General features: G+C 46.5%; 1 protein-coding gene across 1 annotated transcript; it reads right to left on the bottom strand.

Annotated features, from left to right (window-relative positions):
* Positions 1 to 1,415: 1,415 nt before the first annotated feature.
* On the bottom strand, positions 1,416 to 21,035 carry SYPL2 (synaptophysin like 2). Its single transcript, XM_043962340.1, has 6 exons — positions 20,745 to 21,035; positions 20,254 to 20,328; positions 8,785 to 8,909; positions 4,722 to 4,923; positions 3,749 to 3,940; positions 1,416 to 2,333 (listed from the first exon to the last, which is right to left on the bottom strand). Exons 1-6 carry the CDS (start codon positions 20,796 to 20,798, stop codon positions 2,169 to 2,171), a joined length of 813 nt encoding a protein of 270 aa, XP_043818275.1. The 5' UTR covers positions 20,799 to 21,035; the 3' UTR covers positions 1,416 to 2,168.
* Positions 21,036 to 22,769: the final 1,734 nt, after the last annotated feature.

Raw genomic sequence — 22,769 nt, 5'->3', positions numbered from 1 at the left:
CACTTTACCCCAGTTGCCTCCCAAAAAAGGGAAGGAAAAAAAAACCACCAAACAGTTATCATCAGAGACCTAATTCTTCCCACACAAAGGGCTCTACTGTACTTTCATAGGTGGGGTAATTTCAAGAGAAAGGAAACAACTCACCCAGGATTGCAGCATCTGGGTTAGAACCCAGGAGTCCTGACTTTGAAGTTCCTGGACAATTAACAGAGTAAAACTAATCCAAAGGTTTTTTAGATGGGATTGGGGGAAAAGAGAAGAACAGGAGAGGTTATCATAATACATACCCCAGGCCGGGACTCTCAGAGAACCAGTAAGTTCTGGTTAAGAACCATTGACACAGGGCCTTGTGGAGACAGAAGGGGCTAGTAGATGTGTCAGGAAGAGGGAAAACAGAGGCAAATGTGTAACTGGGTCACGGCTGAACATAAGGTCCCGAAGTGATGAAGCACCAATAACATCGGCCTGTTCTGGACAGATGGGAAGGGAATGAGGCCAGAGGAGACTGAGGGAGAAGGGGAAGATCGGGTCAGCAAAAATGTGAAACAGGAGGGGGAGGAAGAAGATGGGCCAAAAAAAGGGGGTGGGGAGAAACAGGCCAACCCAACATGTAAGAAACTTAGAATATATACCTGGGCATGTCCTGTGGGCCCATCTGAAACCCCCACACACCTGGCCTCATCACAGGAATGGAAGAAAGGCTTAGAGTTAGAAAGGCAAGGCCAGGGGCCCAAGAGCCTCAGGGCTCTTGGATGGATGGAAGAGAGGACAGGGAGGTGAGACTAGATTTTCAGAGTCCTTAAATGAGGCGGCTCTGGGAACCTTTGGCATCTGACACATAGCGCTTAAACAACATTTGTTGTTGGTTTAGTGTCACAAGCATCTCTCCGAATATGGAAGCCAGCACAGGGTGTTAGGATCTGGGAGTATTCTCTCTCCTCAAGTTAAGCTGGGTCTGAATCTTTCCTTGGCCTCTACCACAGTAGAGGCATGTGTTTTATCAGCATGTGTTTTATCCCACCCTCGATAAACTGAAAGTTTCCTCAGGACAGGGATGGTGTAGTTCATTTGTTTGTTTCCGCCACAGGACTGGTCACATAGTAGGCACTTAGTGAACATCTGCTAATTTGATTTGAACCAGGAGTTGCTATTAGGGCGACTGAGCTTAGAGAGAACATCCACCAGCCATAGCCCTGCCTGCCCCGCCCCCCCCCCCAGAAGGGGCTCCCTCAGAAATAGCTAAAACTGTCTCCAGCAGCAGTTTCCAGAGCTGGAGACGCTTAAGGAGGAGGCCCAAGTTACAATTCATCTGCCACACAGAATGTAGGCCTCAGCAGGGATGAGTAAAGAACGGTCCCTTTTCTAGGCCAGCCTTCCCCCCTCCCCCAACACCCCCCCACCCCGAGATCCCCCAAGATACAAAGGGACAACCCTGCCAGAACTCGGTGTATCCAGGACCCTGTGTTCCTATCTGTCTAGGCAGGGAGGAAATATCCAGCTCTCCTTCCCCAGCTTTTGCCTCTCTTGATCTGCACAAATAGGTGGGCCCCGAGGGAAGGGAAGAGGAAGAGGCCCCAGGGACCTGCCTGGGTGACAGCACAGACTGATTGGCCCCTGGGAAACAGAGACCTGAGAGGTGAATGGAAGTAACAGGGGAGCCTTGTTTGAATGAAGATAACAGGGGACAGAAAGAATCTGACCCACTGCAGCTGAGAAAAGACAGACAAATCGCTGCTGGGCCCTTCCCTCTGAGAGAGAGCCCACCACCCAGAGTCCTTTATTATTGGAACTGGGCTGGGCCATCCCTGGAGCATACTAAAGGGGAGAGACCTCAGTGCTGCTGTGTGCCCCTCCCCCGTCCTCCCACCTGCCCCTGTTCAGCAGGACACCGCTAGGAGATGAGTAAGGCCACCTGGGCCAGGCAGGAAACACACAGGGCCTGTGAACAGAGCGGGAAGGATGGGGAAATCAGAGGGACGATTGCCCCCCCCCCCCACCCCGGGAGGGAGGTGGGGCACCGGCCCATCCTTTGTCCCCAAGCACCTAGCCCAGAAGAATCAGCGAGGAGGGGAGAGGTACAAGAGGAGGGAAGTCCTGGAAGGAAGCGGAAGAGGGAGGAGGTGCTGTCCATCGGGACTCGGCCAGGAGAGGGGCAGAAGGACCAGTGACTACTGCTTCTCCACAGCGCCCTGTTCGGCTGCACTCTCCGGGCTGGCACCTTGGTCCTGGTCCTGGCCCTGGCCCTGGCCCTGCCCGTGCCCGTGCCACGGGGTCTCCTTGAACACAAACCAGCAGTTCCCGGCCCACAGGAAGAAATTGATGAAGCCAAAGAGCTGCAATGATAGCAGGAAGGATGAGTGAGCAGAGGAACCAGACAACTCCGGTCTGAAGAGAGAGCTTGTCACAGCTACTTGTTGGAGAGCGTAGTGTGTGAGGATGCACACGTGCAGATGCACACTCGCGTGGCACGGTGGGCCTGTGTGGGGGTGCCCATGCCTCTCCACACACGACCCGTCCACGTGTGTGAATGAATGTGCGTGTGTGTGCATTCAGTTGTGCGGGGTCTCTGAATGTGTGTGTGCACGCGCAGATGGGAGAGGACACTGACCCGGACAGAAAGAGCCTAAAAGCTGGAGGCCAGGCTGAGGTAAAGAATCCCAAAGCAGGGCGCTCTAGGCATGACGTGCACATAGGCCCGGTGCTGTGGAGTGCACAGGTATGGGGGGAGTGCACAGGAGTGCAGGGTGGGAACAAAGAAAGGGGTGAGAAGCAGAGGCAGAGAGCAAGAGATGGTGCCAGAGGCGAGGAATCCAAGGGCAGGGGAGCTGTCGTCAACATGCTAAACGGTACCCTAGCGGTCTGAATGACTTAATACAGATACAATAGTGTGTATCCAGATCTATAGCCAACATATGTCCAGTGAGTAGCTCGCTCTCCGGGAAGATCTGGCTCCCTGGGTGATAGAGAATAATGAAGAGGGGGTTAATTGGCCGAGCATCAGAGGAGCCTTTGTGTTGGACTCCAAGGAGCTCTGCATGGGCAGCTTCTATTCAACCAGGCAAATGGAGAGTTGGTGGCCTGCACATTCAGTGACTTTTTCCCAGCCCCTCAGCTAGGCCCGGGGCCAGGCTCAGGCCCCAGGCCTAAAGGGTTCCTGCACCCTCTGTACAGCCCCAATCCAGACTGGGTGAGAGGAATTCTTTTGCTGAGTGTCTGAGCAGCCCCTGCCAGACTCCACAAGGCCAGCCTGCTCCTCTCTCTGTGACCCCAGCCTCCTCTAATGAGGAATATTCCTGGCTCCTTTCCTCTGTTCCCAGCTCTGCTTGATTATATTCTCTTTCTGATTCATACATATACATATACACCTATAAACACAGAGGAGTGGGAGGTGGCAAGCAGAGATTCTGTTGGGAGGCAGAGAGGAGCAAGGAAATAAGGAAGAGGTTAAGGCTGTACCCGCACCCATCCACACTGTCCCCGGCCTTCTCTGCATGAGTGCTTATCCTGAGTCCTGTACCCGGTGCCAAGAGGCAACTCTAGGCAGCCGCAGGAGATGATTATTCTACCCTTCTTGACCACTAGGGAGTTAGGAGGGAGACGAAAGCAGGAGCCGGTCTTTGCAGGGAGTTCTCCGGGTCCCCAGGACAACCTGCATGCGTCGTTCAGGACAGGTTGACTGGGCTGAGCCCAGGGATCACTGTGGAGATCCCCTCCCCCCACCCCCACCCCCAGTGCCAGTGGTTCTTACCACAGAGAGGTTGGCGAGCCCCATGGAGGGGGTGGCCCCAGCACTGCAGACAGCCTCGTCCCCATGGCACACTGACATGGCGGCAATCAGACTAGAAGGCCGAGTGGCCCCCTTCACATCGGTCAGACCCTTGCCCCATGCTGCTGCTGCCACCAGCCAGAAGAAGGTGAAGGAGACAGTCACACAGAAGTCCTAAAGTGGGTGGAGGGACAGGGCATACTTCTCAGAGGGGATTCCACTGACACAACTCTCCCCCCTCCTCCACTCCATTCCATGACTCAGCTAGATCGTGGGGGGATGGGGGGACAAACCCAGACAGCCTGTCGCTCCTGACTCCAGGATTAAGACCTAAAGCCCTGAAAGCCTGAGGCTTCCCAGGCATGCCATTCATTGGCACCAAAGGTAGCTCCTTCCCTGGGGACTCCCCCCCACCCCAGTCCCTAGAATTCCAAGGCTCGTCAGCCCATTCTGCCCGGGCCCCTTCAGCAGCTCCACCCTGAAGCCCTGTCCTGTGTCTCACCATCGGGAGCTATACTCAACCCTGAGGTTGCCTAGGTTACTCCCCCTCCCCCTCCCTCCTCCTGGGCTCTCCTTTGCTCCCTGCAGCATCAGAGTGCTTGCCACAGCTGAGGGGCAAAGAGAGGGTAGAAAGAGGGGGCCCGGCAGCCCAGAGACACCCCTCTCTGGGATGGTTCCAGCCAGCACAGAAGAGAAAAAAGAGGAGAGAGGGGAGGGGTAGGAGATGGCTAATGGATGCACAGAGGAATCAAACATTTTTTCATGCAATAATTTTCATACTAAATTTTGTTATGCCATTAGAAGGCTAACCTGCTTTCAGATTGACCCAACTGAAAGTCATAGGTTGCAGGGGAGCCCCAGTGTATCACTCTTGCCTCCATCACTCGGGCCATTTTCTTGGGTCCTCTCCCCTGTCTTCCCTCTCCTCCCTGTACCCCCAACCCCATCTACTTACCACCAGAGGAAAGCGTTTGTTCTTCGTATACAGGTTGTGGAAACGAAGGTAAAAGATCAGAGCAGCCATGGTATAAAAGAAGGAGAAGATCCCTAGAGTTACAAAGAACTCGGCGGGTGCCGAAAAGTCGCCCATGAGGTTCAGGGTCTTGGAGGTAGGTTCGTCTTCACAGAGAGGCATCTCATACTGGACCCGGTTCAACCTGTCCAGTGGGAGAACAAACCCTGAGCCAACAGGGACCCTGCCCCGGAGGGAGATCAGAGAGCACAGTGGCCGGCACACAGCAAGCATCGAATCAATGCTGATTGGCTGCCAGGGCTCAGAGGCTAGGCTGGTGTCTGAGATTTGGAGAACTAACAGAGTGGACACTCATGAGTTACTTGTGTCTCTGAAAACCTTGTGCTCGGCATAGGACTACAACAAATTCTTTCCACAGGGAAATGGGGGCAGAGAGTTCTGTATCTTCTCTTTTTTTTTTTAAATTTTTAAGTTCTGTATCTTCTCAACCAAGACCTTCTCATCCCCAATGTCCCGCCTATAAAACCTGAGGAAGTGAACCCCCTCCCATGCCCATGACCCCTATTCTCACTGCTCTACACACACCTTCTCCCTGATCCTCCCCAAGACGGCCAAAGGATAAGGTAGTTATCTCGCTAGCTGTTTCTAAGGTTCTTTAGCTTGGCAAAAGCATTTCCTACTGTCAGGAGCTATTTCTGGCAGCCCAGTTAGAAAGCTGACCAGTTTGATTCTCCCCATTGTGCAGTAAGGAAAACTGAGATTCAAAGAGAGTAGCAACCCATAGCTAATTTAGAAATAGAATTAGGACTACTAGGTTCCAGACCTTTATTAAAAAGGCTAAGAGAGACTGCCTGGAGTAGACTGAAAAGGAATTGTCCAGTCAGGTCCAAAAGAAGTTCCCTTTTGGGGGGGCTCAAATATGAGGGAATGTTGAAAGGGTTTGTGTTCTGTCTTACGGGCCCTCTATATCTTCCTTCTCTACACCTCCCCCTTAACTTCCTGATAAAGAGTCTAACACTTTTCTACCTCCCTGCCAAGAAGCAATATCCTGCATTGTAGTGATCTAACTACCAACAAAATTCTTCATTCCAAGAGAGAAATAAGGTGGAGGTTTGGAGAAATTCGAGCAATTTCCTCTGTCTTACTCCTTTTACTTATTTGTTTATTCATTTGCTTCTTCATACATCCATACATACACTCTTACATCCGTTCATCCATTCATTTTTTTTGTTTGTGGGTTCAGACCTATGATGTCATTGATGTGGTAAGGTTGAAACTCATGCAACAGATTTAGTTCAGCAATTAACCTGTAGTTTATGGCCTTAGAGAAGCACTAGGTTAAGTGACTTGCCCAATCGTGGTCACATGGCCAGAATGGGCAAGAGTCTGGACTTGAACCCATGTCTTCCTGATTCCAAGGCCAGCCCTCTATCTGCTCTGTCTGGCTGCTTCTCTTCTCTCCAAATGGCATTTATTCTGCCTGTGATGCTAACAACCTGTGCAACCTTGAGAAAGGTATTTAACCTCCCCAGGCATTTGTTTCCTCATCTGTAAAATGAAAGATGTTGAGCTTCGTGGCCTCTGAGGTCCTTTCCTGTCCTAGAACCATAATCCTGGCTATAGCTGTCTCTCTCCTCTCGCCCTCTGTGATCCCAAATGGCATTTGTGCCCAATCGACATTTGATGTTAATTCTTGAGATCATAGACTAAGCACCGGAAGTCATCTAGCTCATCCCTCTCATTTTAGACATGAGTAAACAAGAGCCTTTTCTAAGTGAAGGGACCCAGAAGCAGGGCTGGGACTCAAACAGATACTTTCACTGCACACCCAACACTATTTCCACCCCACTCCACTGTCTTCATTATCTAAGGCCCTGTTCTTAGTCTGCTGTCCATCTTTCTTTCTTTTTTTTAATGTACATTGGACACACTTTTTTTTTGGTGAGGCAATTGGGGTTAAGTGACTTTCCCAGGGTCACACAGCCAGTAAGTGTTAAGTGTCTGAGGCTGGATTTGAACTCAGGTCCTCCTGAATCCAGGGCCAGTGTTTTATGCACTTTGCCACCTAGCTGCCCATGCTGTCCATCTTTCAATCGATTTATCAATCTATCTGCCTAAGTATGTTTTTGCCTATCTATCTGTGTTCTATCTGCCTGCCTGTCTGTACATCTATCTATCTATCTATCTATCTATCTATCTATCTATCTATCTATCTATCTATCTATCTATCTATCTATCTATCTTTGTGTCACCTATCTACCTATTTATTCACCTGCCTGGCTGCCTATTTGCCTATCTGCCTTAATGCCTATCTATCTATCTATCTATCTATCTATCTATCTATCTATCTATCTATCTATCTATCTATCTGTCTGTCTGTCTGTCTGTCTGTCTGTCTGTCTGTCTGTCTGTCTGTCTGTCTGTCCATCTGCCTATCTAAGTATTTGACTGCCTATCTGTCTGCCTAGGTATGAAGCCACCTGCCTATCTATATCTATCTATCTATCTATCTATCTATCTATCTATCTATCTATCTATCTATCTATCTATCTATCTATCTATCTATCTATCTATCTATCTTTGTGTGTGTGTGTCTGTGTGTGTGCGTGTATGGAACTAACTCCTGGATGAAGAAACTGGTTCTGCCAATGCAGGCTAGCCCCTTCTCTACCACTTGAGAGTCTTAGGCAAGTTTCCCAAAGTACTGGTGACCTGACCACAGCCAGGAAGGGTCAGAGATGAGGCTTGAATCCAGGTCTTCCTAGCTCCAAGGCAAGTTATCTGTCCACTAGATTATAGAGTTTTTCTAATTCCAAATCTCTGATCTGAATAATAATAGCTGACATTTACAGAGCATTTTTGAGGTTTGCAAAGTGCTTTACAAACATTATGAGGAACATGTGTGCACAGATCTATGCATAAGTAGTATGGTCACATACATCAAGATTTTTGAGGACATTTAATTGAATTGATCTGAGTAGTCCTTTCTCCAATACAGCTTGCAACTCTTCTGTGACTAAGTCAATGATCTTTGTGAGTTGCTATAATCAAATATTTCTCATCAGATGGTCAGCCCTTTGGTGATGAGCTAAAGTAGTTCTCAGAAGAGAGATGCCCAGTCCGTTGTCAGGGCCATATTCATAAGATTATATATGTAGAGGGACCTGAGAGGCTAACTCCCTCACTTTACAGATGAGGAAATTGAGGCAGACAGGTTATGTGAGTGTCTGAGGCAAGATTTGAATTCAGGTTCTCCCGCCTCTAAGTCCTCTCTATCCATTTCATTGCCTAACGGTCTTATCTATCTGAATGATCCAAGAGAAAGTGCTAGGGAAAGGGATGGAAAGCACCCATTTTCATCAAACTATTCATCCTTTCTTTTAATCTAGCAGACATTTCATAGCCTTTAGAAAGGAACTGGGGTCAGTGCCAAGGTGAAGGCCCTGGATCTCACCCTCCCAATTCTGAGTATTCACCCACCACAGCTGTAGAGTCTCCATCTGCTGCTGCCAAGTAAGAAAACCAGGAAGCTGTAAGTGGTTAGACATCCCCTTCACAGCTGGCAAGAGGTCCACAACCCAAAGTCAAATCCAAGTGGTCTGGGATTGTGATTTTTAAAATATTTTTGTTAACTGCACTTCAACATAATTTGTTTCCTTAGTCATCCCATGTGTTGTATTTTGTGCATTTAAAAACATGGTTCTGAGAAGAGGTCCAGAGGCTCCCCCAGGCTGCCAGAAGGGGACCAGGACACACCCTTAAAGTAAATGATCCCCACAGTCCCTTCCTCCTCTTTTTTTTTTTTTTTTTGGTGGGGCAATGAGGGTTAAGTGACTTGCCCAGCTAGTTTCAAGTGTCTAAGGCTGGATCTGAACTCAGGTCCTCTTGAATCCAGGGCTGGTGTTTTATCCACTGTGCCACCTAGCTGCCCCCTTCCTCCTCTTAATCTTAAAATGCCTACCTCCTTCCGCATCTGTCCACCACAAATCAGATGATGCCACCTGAGTGAATGGGGCCACCCTAGTGGCAATGGCCACCTGCTTACCTGAAGGGATAGCCGAATAAAGCAAGAATGGAGCTCACATCCTTGCCTTCGTTGTTGCATCGAACCGTTGCCCCCGTCTCCCCGCTGTAGGAGCCGCAGCACCCGAAGGCGAAAATAGCAAAGAGCTGAGAAAGAGGGGGGAAAGAGAAGGATCTATTGAAGAGACAGTGGAATCACACCTACCCAAACCCAGACCCCCATGGGTTTCCAGATGTGACACAGCGACAAGAATACTGGACTTGGAGTCAGAAGACCCAGGTTCCAATCCTCTCTGCTGCCTACTCCCCATGAGAATTTGAGTAAGTCACTTCACTTGTAGAGGCCTGTCTCCTCATCTCTAAAAGGAAGAGGACAAGATCCCTTGCAGTTCTTCCAGCTCTATGACCCCCTAGAGTGTCAGAGCCTTTAAGGTCAAGTACCAGGCTAAGTGTATATGAGTGTGTATATGGGGGAGAGAAGGGGAAGTCATTTCTTAGAATGTAAGTTTCTCAAGATGCTGTGCCATTGGTGGGCACTTGACAAATTTTACAAATACCTAAATGTGCCAAATAAATAAGATTAGGATAGAGTGGGGTCAGGGAGGACCGGTTTCAAGGGAAATCCTCCCCTTTCCAAACCAGAAGACACAGGACAACCCAAAGGCATTCTCTTTTCATTGGGAAAATCATTAACATCTATCTTCCTTAAGATGCTGGTTTGACCATAGAGCTTCTCCAAGTCAGAGTACTACCCAGAATCCTCTAGCTTTGGGTAGAAGGCTAAAGACCCAAAAGAACCAGGTGAGCCTTTAGATTTGTATTTGCAGATCAAGTAAGAGGTGACTCTCAGCAACCTTTCCTGTTGCAGCAACCAAGAAAGAGAGTGTTTCCTATTTATTTCTAGGAACAGACATACCTACCCAACATGGTGCTGTTGGACAAAGGCAACATGGTAGAGTGAGGGGAGACCCAGGAGGGTGTGGAGAAAGGATTGTCAGTGAGACAGGATTTAAGCGTGGTCAAACACGGAGCTGGAGGTGTGACCTCCTGATCCCTGTATTTACAACTCCCTTTTCCATCCCGCTGACAGATGTCCTTTCAGGGACAGCTTTGGCGTTGCTGTGGCAAAGTAACTTGGCTCATAACACAGGGAAACACATCTTCCTCTTGGTTTCTCAATCTCTGCTTTTTCCCCACTGGAGTTTTCCTACTACATTTCAGAACTCCCCCTACCTATCTCATCTGTTAGCCTGCTATCATTTCCCACAGTAAAAGCCCCATGAAGCAGCAGAATAACAAGTTGGGTTTTTTCCCCTTTAGTTTGCTTAGTTCCCCCAACCCTCTCCCTCCCCTTTTTTGGGACTGTTGTAGTAGGGAGGTTCAATGGAATGCAAATTCCCAATGGGCTTCCTCTTTCTAACACTTTCAAACATCCTGCTAGGGAGAAGGATACTTGAGTAACTAGAGTCTAGTTAGAGAAGGGGGCCAGCAGTTGGTACTAATTAGTTCTTATCAATTTTCCTCTTAAGCCTACTCTTGAGTATACTTACTCTTGGCTTGTATACAATATAAGCATTTATTTTTATCAGCCTACATATCTTTTCAGTGTTTGTTATTCATGATCTATACTTTCCTCTACTGGTTCTTCTGTTCCCAGGTGTTTTAAATTGTAACCACCTGGTGAGCTAAAAAATCATTTAAATTCCTCATGTTGTTGTGTGGTGTTTCCCCCCACACACACACACACCCCCAGTCTGTCTCTGACTCTTCCTGACCCCATTTGGGGTTTTCTTGGCAAAGATACTGGAGTGGTTTGCTATTTCCATTTCCAGCTCATCTTATAGATGAGGAACCGAGGCAAACAGGGTTAAGTGACTTGCCCAGGGTCACACAGCTAGTAAGTATCTGAGGCTCGATTTGAACTCACTAAGATGAGGCTTCCTTCCTCCAGGGCCCAGCACTCTATCCACTGCATCAGCTAGCTGTCCCAAATCCCTCCCTAAGGTGCCCAAAACACAGGCTTAATGATGGCGTTATAGCGTTCCTGATATCATTTGTTCAGAGTTCTTTGGTGTTCGAAATATAGCGATGGAACCTATGAAATCTGGGCCATCCCTCATATGTACCTATGGAACATTATCCAGGATAACAGGCAAAGTGTCTGGGAAATTTTGGAACAAAATAGAGAAAATTCAACCTAATTTTGAAGCAAAATACTGTTACATATAGTAAGTATTTTCATAGTTGCACATTTTCATGGTTAATAATTTAAAGATAATTTAAAATATCATGAACACTGAAATTCTCCACCCAACACCTTCCTATTCCCATTTTTGGTTTCATAGAACATAGTCTGGAGAACACTGACATGATGGGGGAGGTGGGGGGAGCCTGGATCGGGAGTCAAAAATTCTGGGTTCTATTCCTAAATCTCAAAGCCCCTCGGCTTTGATAAATCTCTTCATCTCTTTGGGCCTGACTAAACCTCTGAAGGTCCCTTCCAATTCTGACATTCCACAATTCTGTGATGACCATTTCTAAAGGGTTCTCTCTCAGCTTACATCGGGTGAAGGCCCCACACTGCCCTCTGGTGTTGTTCTGTTCCATTACATCCACTTACATCTGTAAAACCTGGCCAGATTTGAAGGGATTGAATCCTTAAAGTATCCGTCTTGATAAGCCACTTAGTCTATTCCTGCTTAGCCATAGGAGGATGTATCTCATTTTAAACACCACCTCTATAGGAGAGAGCACAACCTCCTTCCAGCAATCTCCACTGCCTAAAAATCCTTCCTCCCATTTTATTTGAGAGGCAGCCTAGTACAATGGATAGAGGAAATGGAAAAGAGTTAGGGATACCTGAGTTCATACCCTGCCTCTTACTCCTACTAGCTTTATGACCATGCACAAGTCATTTGACTTCTCGATGCCCTAAGCAACTAAGCAGCCAAGCTACAAATTGCCTAGTTCCCAAACTGCACTGATGAAATCACATATCTGGACCCCCAAGATGTCTACTATATATACTTGAAGGCATAAACTTGACCTCATTCCCTCTTGATGAGATGAGGGCAGCTGCTCACCATTCTCTATGACGGGTGTTTTTAACCTGGGGTTCACGGACCCCCACAGCATCCATGAATAGATTTCAAGGGCTCCATGAATTTGGATGGAAAAGAAATACATCTTAATTTCACAATAAATGGCTTTCTTTGTAAACCAATGTGTTTCGTTTTGTCTCTTTAAAAACATTATTCTGAGAAGGGGTCCATAGGCTTTACAGAACATCTAAAGGGGTCCATGATACACATACAAAAATGCTAAGAATCCATTCTTTGTAGCAATCCTTCATATATGTGACCATCTGGCAGTGTCCCAGAAAACACTTTCCTTTCTCATGACTCCAGCTGCCTCCTCTATAAAGTGAAAAGTTTGGACTAAATGATCTCCAAGGGCCATTCTAGCCCCAAGATCCCATGATTTCTATGTCTATTACCCCCACAAGCTTCCTCTTTCTGAAGCTCAACCACTCCTGACTCCATTAGCCGTTTCTTTTTTTTTTTAATTATTTTATTCTTTGTGGGGCAATGAAGGTTAAGTGACTTGCCCAGGGTCACACAGCTAGTAAGTGTCAAGTGTCTGAGGCTAGATTTGAACTCAGGTCCTCCTGAATCCAGGACCGGTGCTTTATCCACTGTGCCACCTAGGTGCCTCCAGCTTTTTCTTGAAGGAGAAAATTCTTTTATCATCGCTGTAGCTTTCTGACTGGTTCAGCTAGGTGGTGCAATGGATAGAGCACTGGCCCTAGAGTCAAGAAGACCTGAGTTCAAATGTCACTCAAACACATTAGCTGTGTGACCCTGGCCAAGTCACAACCCCTATTACCTTAAACATCCGGGACCATCCCCAGTCATCCTGATGTATATCTTGCCACTGGACCCAGATGGCTCTGGAAGAGAGAGTGAGGTTGGTGACCTTGTACAGCCCCTCCTCACTTAAATCCAATTCATTGCAAGTCATGACATCACCCCAATGTCATGCTCCTCCTTGAGGATGAAGGACAAATAATAACAACAACAACAACAACAATAACAATAACAACAAGCTTTCTGACTCCTTTTTTGCGATTTCCTTAGCTTATGGTTCTTAGAACTGGACACAACTATGTCCTATAAGGGACTTATATTTTATAAAGGACAGTAATGGCCTGAGGAAGTGAATATAACTAACTTGTAGTAAATACTCATATCCTGCAATCTATTAATTTGAATTCTCTCTTAATCAACATGTGTGGTGGATAATAATTGATTTTTGGTGGGTGGAGCAATGAGGGTTAAGTGACTTGATCAGGGTCACACAGCTAGTAAGTGTCAAGTGTCTGAGGCTGGATTTGAACTCAAGACCTCCTGAATCCAGGGCTGGTGCTCTATCCACTGCAACACTACCTGGCTGCCCCTGTAATTGATATTTATAATGATAGTGCTGAGGCCCTGTACATTCTGAAGTGCCTTCTGAATCAGATTAAAGTATGCACAGAGTAAATATGGCATTAAGTATATTCTGTTCTGAGTCTTTGAAAGTGAATAATAATATTTAAATGTTTTGCATGATTGCACATGTATAACCTATATCAAATTGCTTACTGTCTCAGGAAGGATGTTTAAGGAATGTTTTAAGGAATGTTAAAAATTTTCTTTACATGTATGTGGGAAAAGTTTTTAAAAAGTAAAATCTTATTTTAAAATAATATTAATAATAGTATTTATATAGTGCTTACTACGTGTCAGGCACTGTGCTAAGTAGTTTACAAATATTATCTCACTTGAGCCTCACAATCACCTTGTGAGGTAGATGTTATTATTATCACCATTTTGTAGATGAGAAACTAAGGCAAACATATCGAATAACTTGCTCAAGGTCACACAGCTGTGTCTGTGGCTAGATTTGAACTCATATCTTCCTGACTTCAGACCTAGAGTACTCTATCTACTGTTCCACCTAGCTGTAATCCACATTTGAATCTCGCTGAAACTCACTATTAATCAATATTTTTAAAAAATTAAACATAAATATCCTATTCCCCAGCCATATGCTTCCCCCCCTCCTTTTTTTTCTTTTTCTTGTTTGGCAAGACAATTGGGGTTAAGTGACTTGCCCAAGGTCACACAGCTAGTGTCAAGTGTCTGAGGCCAGATTTGAACTCACGCCCTCCTGACTTCAGGGCCAGTGCTCTATCCACTGTGCCACCTAGCTGCCCCTCCCCAGCCATATGCTACAATATGATTACTTTACCAGGGAAAATTGTGGGCCTTGGGGAGAATCTAGTGCCAAGTACTTCTTTCTCTCACTGTCTCAGAAGGTTCAGCCACAGGGCAATTGGAGAACAGAAGTGAAGCCACTGTTGTGACCAGGGAATAGTGCATTAACATAATTAAGCACATGGTGTGAAAGAAGAAGAGATGCTCGTTAGTTAGGGACCCCAGGAATGGGAGGTCAATCAGGGAGCACCAGGAAGAGGTGGCGTTTCCTAGCTTTTTGGTTTGCGTCACCTTCTCGTGAATCTTGGGTGCTTGTGGTAACACACACACAAACAAATCTTCAGCTTCCTCTTCCTGTAAATTTGTTGCTAAGAGAAAATATGGTAATTGGAGAATGACAGCTAGTGTTCAGTGGATATGGTGCTGGACTTGGAGTCAGGAAGACATGAGTTCAAATCCAGTATAAGATACTTCTTAGCTGTGTGACCTTGGGCAAGTCCCCTAACCTCTATCTTCCTCGGTTTCTTCAATTGTAACATGGGGGTCATAATACTATCTATCTCATGTGTTTGAGGTAAGGATCAAATGAAATATTATTGATCATTAATGTACTTAGCACAGTGCCTGGGACATAGTAAGTATTTAATAAATGTTTGTTTCCTTTCTTCCCTACTCCTCTCCTCCCATTCCATTTGAAAAGAGAAGAGATTGGTTGGTCCTCAGGCTTGAGGATGAAAGGTTCCATTCATGCTCTAATATATTTTCTTTGCTTTTTGTGTGTGTGTGGGGGGGTGGGAATGAGGGTTAAGTGACTTGCCCAGGGTTACACAGCTAGTAAGTATCAAGTGTCTGAGGCTGGATTTGAACTCCGGTCCTCCTGAATCCAGGGCCTCTCTAATATATTTTCTTTGCACTGAAGTGTTATGAATCCTAGGGAATGGAATCACTTGCTCTTAATCCAGGACACCAGGAAGTTAAGTATACACCTCTTAAACTCCCCCTCCATAACAATTCCAATCCATTTTTTTATATCCTGACATTTTGATTTTGTTGATTTGTTCAAGATGAACCATTATTAAAGGGTTTTTTTTGTTTTTTGATTTTTTTTTTTTAGCAATGAGGATTAAGTGACTTGCTCAGGGTCACACAACTAGTAAGTGTCAAGTGTCTGAGGCTGCATTTGAACTTTTGAATTCAGGTCCTCCTGAATCCAGGGCCGGTGCTTCATCCACTGCGCCACCTAGCCACCCCCGAGATGAACCATTATTAATGCTATTTGTGATAGTGATGCCTAGGTGCTAGGTGACATGGACACGATGGGGAAAAAAAGGGACCCATTATAAAAGACATGTCAGTGAAATATGGTGGGGAGATGACCTTTTCCAACATAAATCGATCAATGGGCATTTGCTAGGTGTTATATGTCAGGCATTGTGCTAGGAGGTTTGTGTAAAAATACAAAAGGGAGAGAATTCCTATTCACAGGGATCTGACATTCTACTGGATATTCACACAGAAGTGAGTACAAAATATACATAAATATACATACACACACACACACATACACAGAGCAAACATAAATGATTGGTGGGAAGCAGGGAAGAGCACACTAATAACTGGAGGGGTTAGGGAAGGCTTTTGGAAGGAAATGGCACTGATGCTGAGCCGGGAAGGGAACTCAAGTGGACGTGAGATGGGAGGACATTTTTGGTATGGGACACAGCCTTTTTTTTTTTTTAATTTTTTTTTTAATTTTTTAGTGAGGCAATTGGGGTTAAGTGACTTGCCCAAGGTCACACAGCTAGTAAGTGTCAAGTGTCTGAGGCCGGATTTGAACCCAGGTACTCCTGATTCCAGGGCTGGTGCTCTATCCACTGCGCCACCTAGCTGCCCCCACAGCCTTTTGGGGAATCGAAAGTAGGCCATTTGGGCTGGAATGCAGAATAAATGAGGGGGAGTAATATGTAACTGGCCTGGAAAGATAGGCTCAAGCTCGCCTGAGGAAGATGTTAAACGCTTAAAGAGCAGATTAGGCGGCCAATGAAACTTCTAGAGAAGAGGGACGATGTGGTGAGAGAACATCAATTTGGCAGCTGGTTGGAGAAGGAAGGCACTAGATGCAGAGATCAATAGGGAAACTACTGCAGTAGTCTAGGTAAGAGGCAATGAAGACCTAGACTAGAGTCGTGATATAAATAGAAAGAAGGGGCAGATTGGAGATATGCTGAGGACATAGGATCGACAAGACTTGGCATCTGATTAGCTGTGGGGCTGAGGAAGAGTCTGGAGTTGAGAATGCCTGCTACTAGGTTTCAAAACTGGGTACCTGGAAGGATGGTTCTTCCCTCAGCAAAAATTGGGAAGTTAGGAGGACGTGTGGGATTGGAAGCAAGAGAATGAGTTCAATTTTGGAAGTGCTGAGTTCAAGATGTGTATGGGACTTCCAGGAAGAGAAGTCCAATACCTTTTCCTCCAAGTTATGGTAGATCTGAATGCCTATACAACCCGTGCAATTCTCCGGGGCAGCAGCTTTTCCACTTATGGAAACTCCCCTAAGATATTTTCTGGCCTACCTACTTTTAATTAAATTAAATTAATTATAATAGCATTTAGGTTGTGTTTTAAGGTTTGCAAAGTACTTTATAAATGTTATCTTATTTTATCTTAACAACAGCTCTGGGCTATTATTATCATGCCCATTTTACTATTGAGGAAACTGAGGCAAACAGAAGTTAAGTGATTCGCCCAAGGTCACACAGCTTTTCAGTATTTGAGGCTCTATTTGAACACAGGTATTCCTGACTCCAGGCCCAGTACTCTATCCACTTCCACATCTAGCTGTCTTTAAAGTAACTTATTTTCATTGTAAAGACAATGGAGTCATACTTTGGGGCCCCCAAAATGAGCCATAGGCCTCATGTAGATCATGCTCGGGCAGCTAGGTGGCACCATAGTGCACAGAGTGCCAGGCCTGAAGTCACACAGTCATTTTCCTGAGTTCAAATCCCACTTCAGACACTTACTGGCAGAGTCACCTTGTTTGCCTCAGTTTTTTTATCTGTAAAAATGAATTGGAGAAGGAAATAACAAATCATTCCAGTATCTTTGCCAAGAAAACCCCAAATGGGGTCATGAAGTTGGACAAGACAACAAAGATTAAAGATGCAAATCACCATCTGGGTTATCAAAGGTAGATCACATCTGAATGACATAACATGATTCCATTTGTTTGCAACACCCAAGTGAATACTGAGAAGTGACACCTGAATAATACTCTCAATGTCTATTGGAATGGCTTGAGGTTTTGTGAGGAAACCAGCATTTGCAGGAATGATTCTTTTATGCCTGTGTTATTTCTCTAGACCAGCACAGACTCAACAAACAGCAAAAGGGTCTTGGGTCGTGTCTGCCGGCTTACTGCTGAGTGAGCTGGGGGAAGGGCAAGAGGTGCTATCCCAGATGTTAGCTGTGATAGTTTCAGATAAGTGGGGAGCAGTTCTTTGAAGGAACCCTGCCAAGAAAAGAAAAAAAAAGGCTCTCTTCCTCACCTTTTGATCAATTCCTATCCTACCCCTTTAAGCTAGGAGCCTGGGTATGGAAACATTCACTCTTTTCCTTTCAGGCTTTACCTCAACAGCAGAACTTTGGATTTTTTTGTGGAAAAAAAAGTTTTCACTTACCATTCCAATAACTATTCAGTTTGTTTTCCTTTCTCTCTCCCCACCCCCACCGATAACGAGCATTTAATTCTTTCAAAAAGGAAATGGTTACAAAGCTCAAATGACAATTTATGGTCTTCCTTCACACTGAAATCTCTCTCCCCCACACAACAGTGTGGCTGGTTCCTGCATGTTTTTGTGTTAACTCATCAACAAAGAAAGGCTCAGGACTGGTGATACTCAAACTCCCCCTGAACTCTGGCGGCCTGTGGCAGCATCAGAAAATGCAAACCATGTCTAACTATGAAATAGACCCTGGGAAAGGAGGTTGAACATAGAGCCGAAACACTAGGATCCCAGATCTGCCTGAATGGGAGGGGAATGTGTTTTGTATAACCTCTATCTCAGAGGTCAAGAATCATAAAAGTCAGACCGTTCTTAACTCTTAGGGCATCTGCTCTGCCCCTGGGGGACAGGGCTGGATCGTTTCCTCTAGTGTTGCCCTAATGCAAGGCCTCATTCAGATGCCCCTGATGCTTGTGTGTGTTTTGGATTGGGGGAGAAGAATGGGCAAAACTTTTCAGAATCTCCCTAGGGGAGATAATCTATGGTCTAATAATCTCAGTGTTTCTCCCCCTCCTTTGAGAGTCCATCTCAAATTTCCCTTAGCTAAGTTTCTGTGATTTGGTGATAATACTCTGCACTTAGATTTTAGGTTGTACTAACCCTGTGAATCATTCAAAATGTCTCTCCTCTGTCAGTCACTTGGAGACGGCATTAATATCATTCTCATATGAACTTCTTCAGTGCAAGTATAGATGACCCTGTGGGCTGTATCATGGTGGCAGGACCAGAGCCAGGAAGTTGGCCTGGGTCTGCCTGGTCCCAGAAGCCTTCAGTTAAATTACTCTTGAAGCAGCAGAAATGGCCAAAATCACTGTAATGTTTCCTGTTTCAGGTGTGGGGACTCTGGGGAGCAGGGTAGGGGGAGGTTGTTGTGAAGGAAGGGAGAGGGGCAGCCCAGGACTCCTGTCAGGATCTTGGACATCTGAGGATAACCCCTCCTGACCCATACTGCCTTGCCCTCTGAATTCCAGGCTCGGTGTTCGTCATCTGACCCACCAGTGACTTCATGTTGTCTCTGCTGGAGCATTTGCCTCCTATGAGCTCTAAGAACTTTAAACACCGTAACCTCCTTTTTTCCCCTCCAGTTAGCTCATTCCCTGTCTGATTAGATGTTAAGTGCTTATTTATACTGGAACCCTAAGTTTTAGGGGCTTATTTATACTGGAATCCTTACATTTAATTATTATTTTTTACTTATTAATATATATCACTGGATGCATGGATTATCTAACAAATTCCTTCTGTTACAGTTCACTAAGTGGCCCTCAAAGTCCTTATGATTTGAAAGAGCTGAATGAAATGTTGGAAAGCCTACTGAAGAGGACAAGAGCACCACGGGCAGCAGAATCTATGACTCATAATACAAGTGAGAGGAGGAGGCTGGAAAAATTTATTCTAAATCCCCTCAGCTTCTCCCCCAACCCCCTTTCTTGTTTCAGATGTAGAAACTGCTGCTCAAATACAGGAAGTGACTTGCTCAAGGTTACCCAGCAAGTCCAATGGCAGAACCTAATTTACTTAGAATCCTAGACTGTTGGAACTGGAAGCCGCCTTAGGTATCCAATTCAATCCCCATCCCTTTTATAGCTGATAAGACTGAGGCTAGAAAGGATACATGACTTCGCTCTGAATCACAGTTAGCTAGTGGCAGATTCAGGACTAAAGGACCCAGGCCTCTTGAACACCTAATTCAGTGTTCTTTCCACTATAACAGCTGTCCCCCTAGACTAACACTCCAGTGCCAGGGCTCATTTGGCCCACTGTGTTTTTCATTTTAAAACTTCTTAGAGTTCTTTTCAGGCAAATGAATTCCTTCCTTCCATCTCTCCATTCATTGGACTACTTTCCTTCCAGAGGGACTAGACAGAATCTTTCCACTTTATCACACCCAAAGGATGATCCCCTCTAGTTACTCTGCCCCAGACGCATTGGTACCAAAGCCTGAGAGTTTTCCCTAAAGTGTCCCTCCTCCCCTTTGCCCTCAGCGCCCTCCGTCCAGAGTTGGCTGCTCCTCATCCCTCCCTCTTTCCCACTCCTCTCCAGGGGCTCTGGGCTGAGTCGCGGTATGCGCCCGATCAGAGTTCTGGAAAGGTTACACCCAGGTCCTCTCGCCCGAGTGAAATGTGAGCGGGCTGGGCAGGGGATCCTTGCACATAGAAGGGCCGACTCCCGGACTCCGCATGCCTTATTCCTTTGCAGTCCTGCAACCGAGCCCTTAGGAAGCAGCCCCTTGCCCACTCCTGCCCTTCCCCCCACATTTCCCCTTGCCCACACCTGTCACGACTCACCGCCCTTTACAATCCCCCCTCCCCGCCAATGACAGCACCCCCACCCCCACCCCCAATCCCTTGGCCGGCATGGCTTACCCCCAGTATGGACTGCATTACTTCGGGGCGGCGTCACAGCCCATGCTCCCGAAATAGACACGAAGTTAGAGGACTCACTCACCCACTGGAGAACTTTGATGAAGCCCAGTGGCTCCTCCAGCCGCCTCCATCGCAGCCCTGAGAGGAGACGATCCACCTGGGGAGACGAGGCCCCCGGGGGCGTCATCAGGGCAATGGGGAGGGGCTCAAGGGGGCGTTAGAGGAGGGGGTGCAGAACACTGGGGGGAGGGAGGAGACTGGAGGAAGGAGAAACCTTGACAGCCAGAGTGACATTGACAGAAAAGAAAAAGACCGCAGAAAGGCAGACAGCACACATAGACTGAGGAACCGAAAGACGCGCAGAGAGGATTTGACACAAGCAAGAGACAGAGGCAGAGACAGGAGCAGCTCCAAGGGTCAGAGAGAGACGGGGGCAGGGGCACAGAGAGACGGGGGCAGAGGCAGGGGCACAGAGAGACTGGGGCAGGGGCAGAGGCAGGGGCACAGAGAGACAGGGGCAGGGACACAGAGAGACTTGGGGCAAGGGCAGACCCTCCCGGAGCGGAGCTGTACCTGCTGCCGGGGGTCCTTGTCCGCAGACCGGCTGGAGCTCTCTGTAGTGGACATGCTGCCGGAGCTGGGGCTCTGCTGCCTCCTGGACAGACGGCCGGGGCCGGGGCTGGGGCTGGGGCTGGGGCTGACTTGGGGGCTGGCGGCCCGCGGGGCAGCTTGCAGGCAGGCTTGGACTGAGACCACGCGTCGGCGGGCCGGGATCCAGGCTTGCCGGGTTGGGGGACTGGGGGCGCTGCTGCTGCTGCTACTGCTCGAGAGAGCCCTTCGGCTGCCGCAGCCCCGCCGCCTGCAAAAAGCCCTCGAGCCTGATTCAAACTTCTGTCAAACTTGCAGGGAAACTTGGCAGCCGAGTCACGTGGCGTGCCCGCTCCCTGTCTCCTCCCCCCTCTCGGATCCCCTCCTTCTCCCTAGCTCGCTCAGCCTCTCAGCTTGCCCGGCTCCTTAAAGGGAACGGCGAGTGAGTGGTCGGCTCTGCAGCCAAATTTTCTTGCCCGAGCTTCCCAGGAAGCTCTACCCCCACATTAGTACCCATTCTCTCTCCCCTCGCCCAAATGCCTTCATCAAGCGCTAAGAGCTCCGTGCTGGAGCGTCTAGACTTCTGGGTTTTAGTCTGGGTTTTAGTCTTGTCTCTTCCAACACTCTCCTGGTAACTGGATTTCTTCGAGCCTGCTTCATCTTTAGTAGCAATGTCAGACACAGATCCACCAAAAAAAAAAAAATCTCCTCGGGCAACCGCGTTTCTAAGACCCAACCCTAGAAAACAACAATATATGGATATAGTGCACTAAAGTATACCGTATATGGTGTACCATACTGATTTCAATCAGTTAATCAATAAGCATTTATTTAGCGCCTACTTTATGCCAGGCTAAGCCCTAGGAATACAAAAAAGGCAAAAAGGCAGTCCCTGCCCTCAAGGAGCTCACAGTCTATTTTATAGATGAAGAATAAAGTTATTTGTCTATGGTCACACAGCTAGGAAGCAGTGATGGTCCCATCCCTCCAAGCCTCTAGATCACTAGACCAAGCCTTGCCAACTAGACCAAGTTGCTTCTTACCTGAGTTTAAAGCCCCACAACTGCAAAGCATTTTTCTTGTTGTTGTTGTTGTTCTTGTTCTTGTTGTCATAGTCTTGGAAGCATTAACCTTTGTCGCACCCACCAAGTCAGAAATACATAAGACCTTATATCACAAATTGGGACAAAAGAATTTTGTATGATGATAAAATGTTTAATTCGTTCTTTCATTTATTCAATAAACATTTATTAAGGACCTACTATAAAAAATACACAAATCGAACTGATCCAACCATTCTGGAGAGCAATTTGGAATTATGCCCAAAGGGCTATAAAGCTGTGCATACCCTTTGACCCAGCAATACCACTATTGGGTCTTTTTTCCAAAGAGATCATAAAAAAGGGAAAAGGGCCCACATACACAAAAATATTTATAGCTGATCTTTTTGTGGTGGCAAGGAATTGGAAATTGAGGGGCGGCCATTCAATTGGGGAATGGCTGAACAAGTTGTAGTATATGAATGTAATGGAATTCTATTGTGCTGTAAGAAACAATGAGCAGGCGGATTTCAGAGAAACCTGGAAGGACTTGCATGAACTGATGATGAGTGAGATGAGCAGAACTAGAACATTGTACATGGTATCATCAACATTATGGGTTGATCAACTGTGATAGACTTGATTCTTCTCAGCAGTACAACGGTACAAGATAGTTCCAAAGGATTCATGATGGAAAAGGCTCTCCATAGCCAGAAGAAAAAAAAAAAGAACTGTGGAATATGGATGCAGATTGAATCATACTATTTCTTTTGGTTTTGGTGCTGTTGTTTTTCTTTTTTGAGGTTTTTCCTTTTTGCTCTGATTCTTCTCTTATAACAGGACTAATGCAGAAATATGTTTAATGTCATTGTACATATATAACTTATATCAGATTACTTGCTGTCTTGAGGAGGAGGGGAGGGAGGGAAGGGAGGGAAAAATTTGCAACCGGAAATCTTATAAAAACAAA

Source organism: Dromiciops gliroides, chromosome 4 (genome assembly GCF_019393635.1).
Source record: "Dromiciops gliroides isolate mDroGli1 chromosome 4, mDroGli1.pri, whole genome shotgun sequence".
NCBI classification, from domain to species: Eukaryota; Metazoa; Chordata; class Mammalia; order Microbiotheria; family Microbiotheriidae; genus Dromiciops; species Dromiciops gliroides.
The sequence above is the reverse complement of the archived record's forward strand: the minus strand, read 5'-3'. Positions and strand labels throughout refer to the sequence as shown.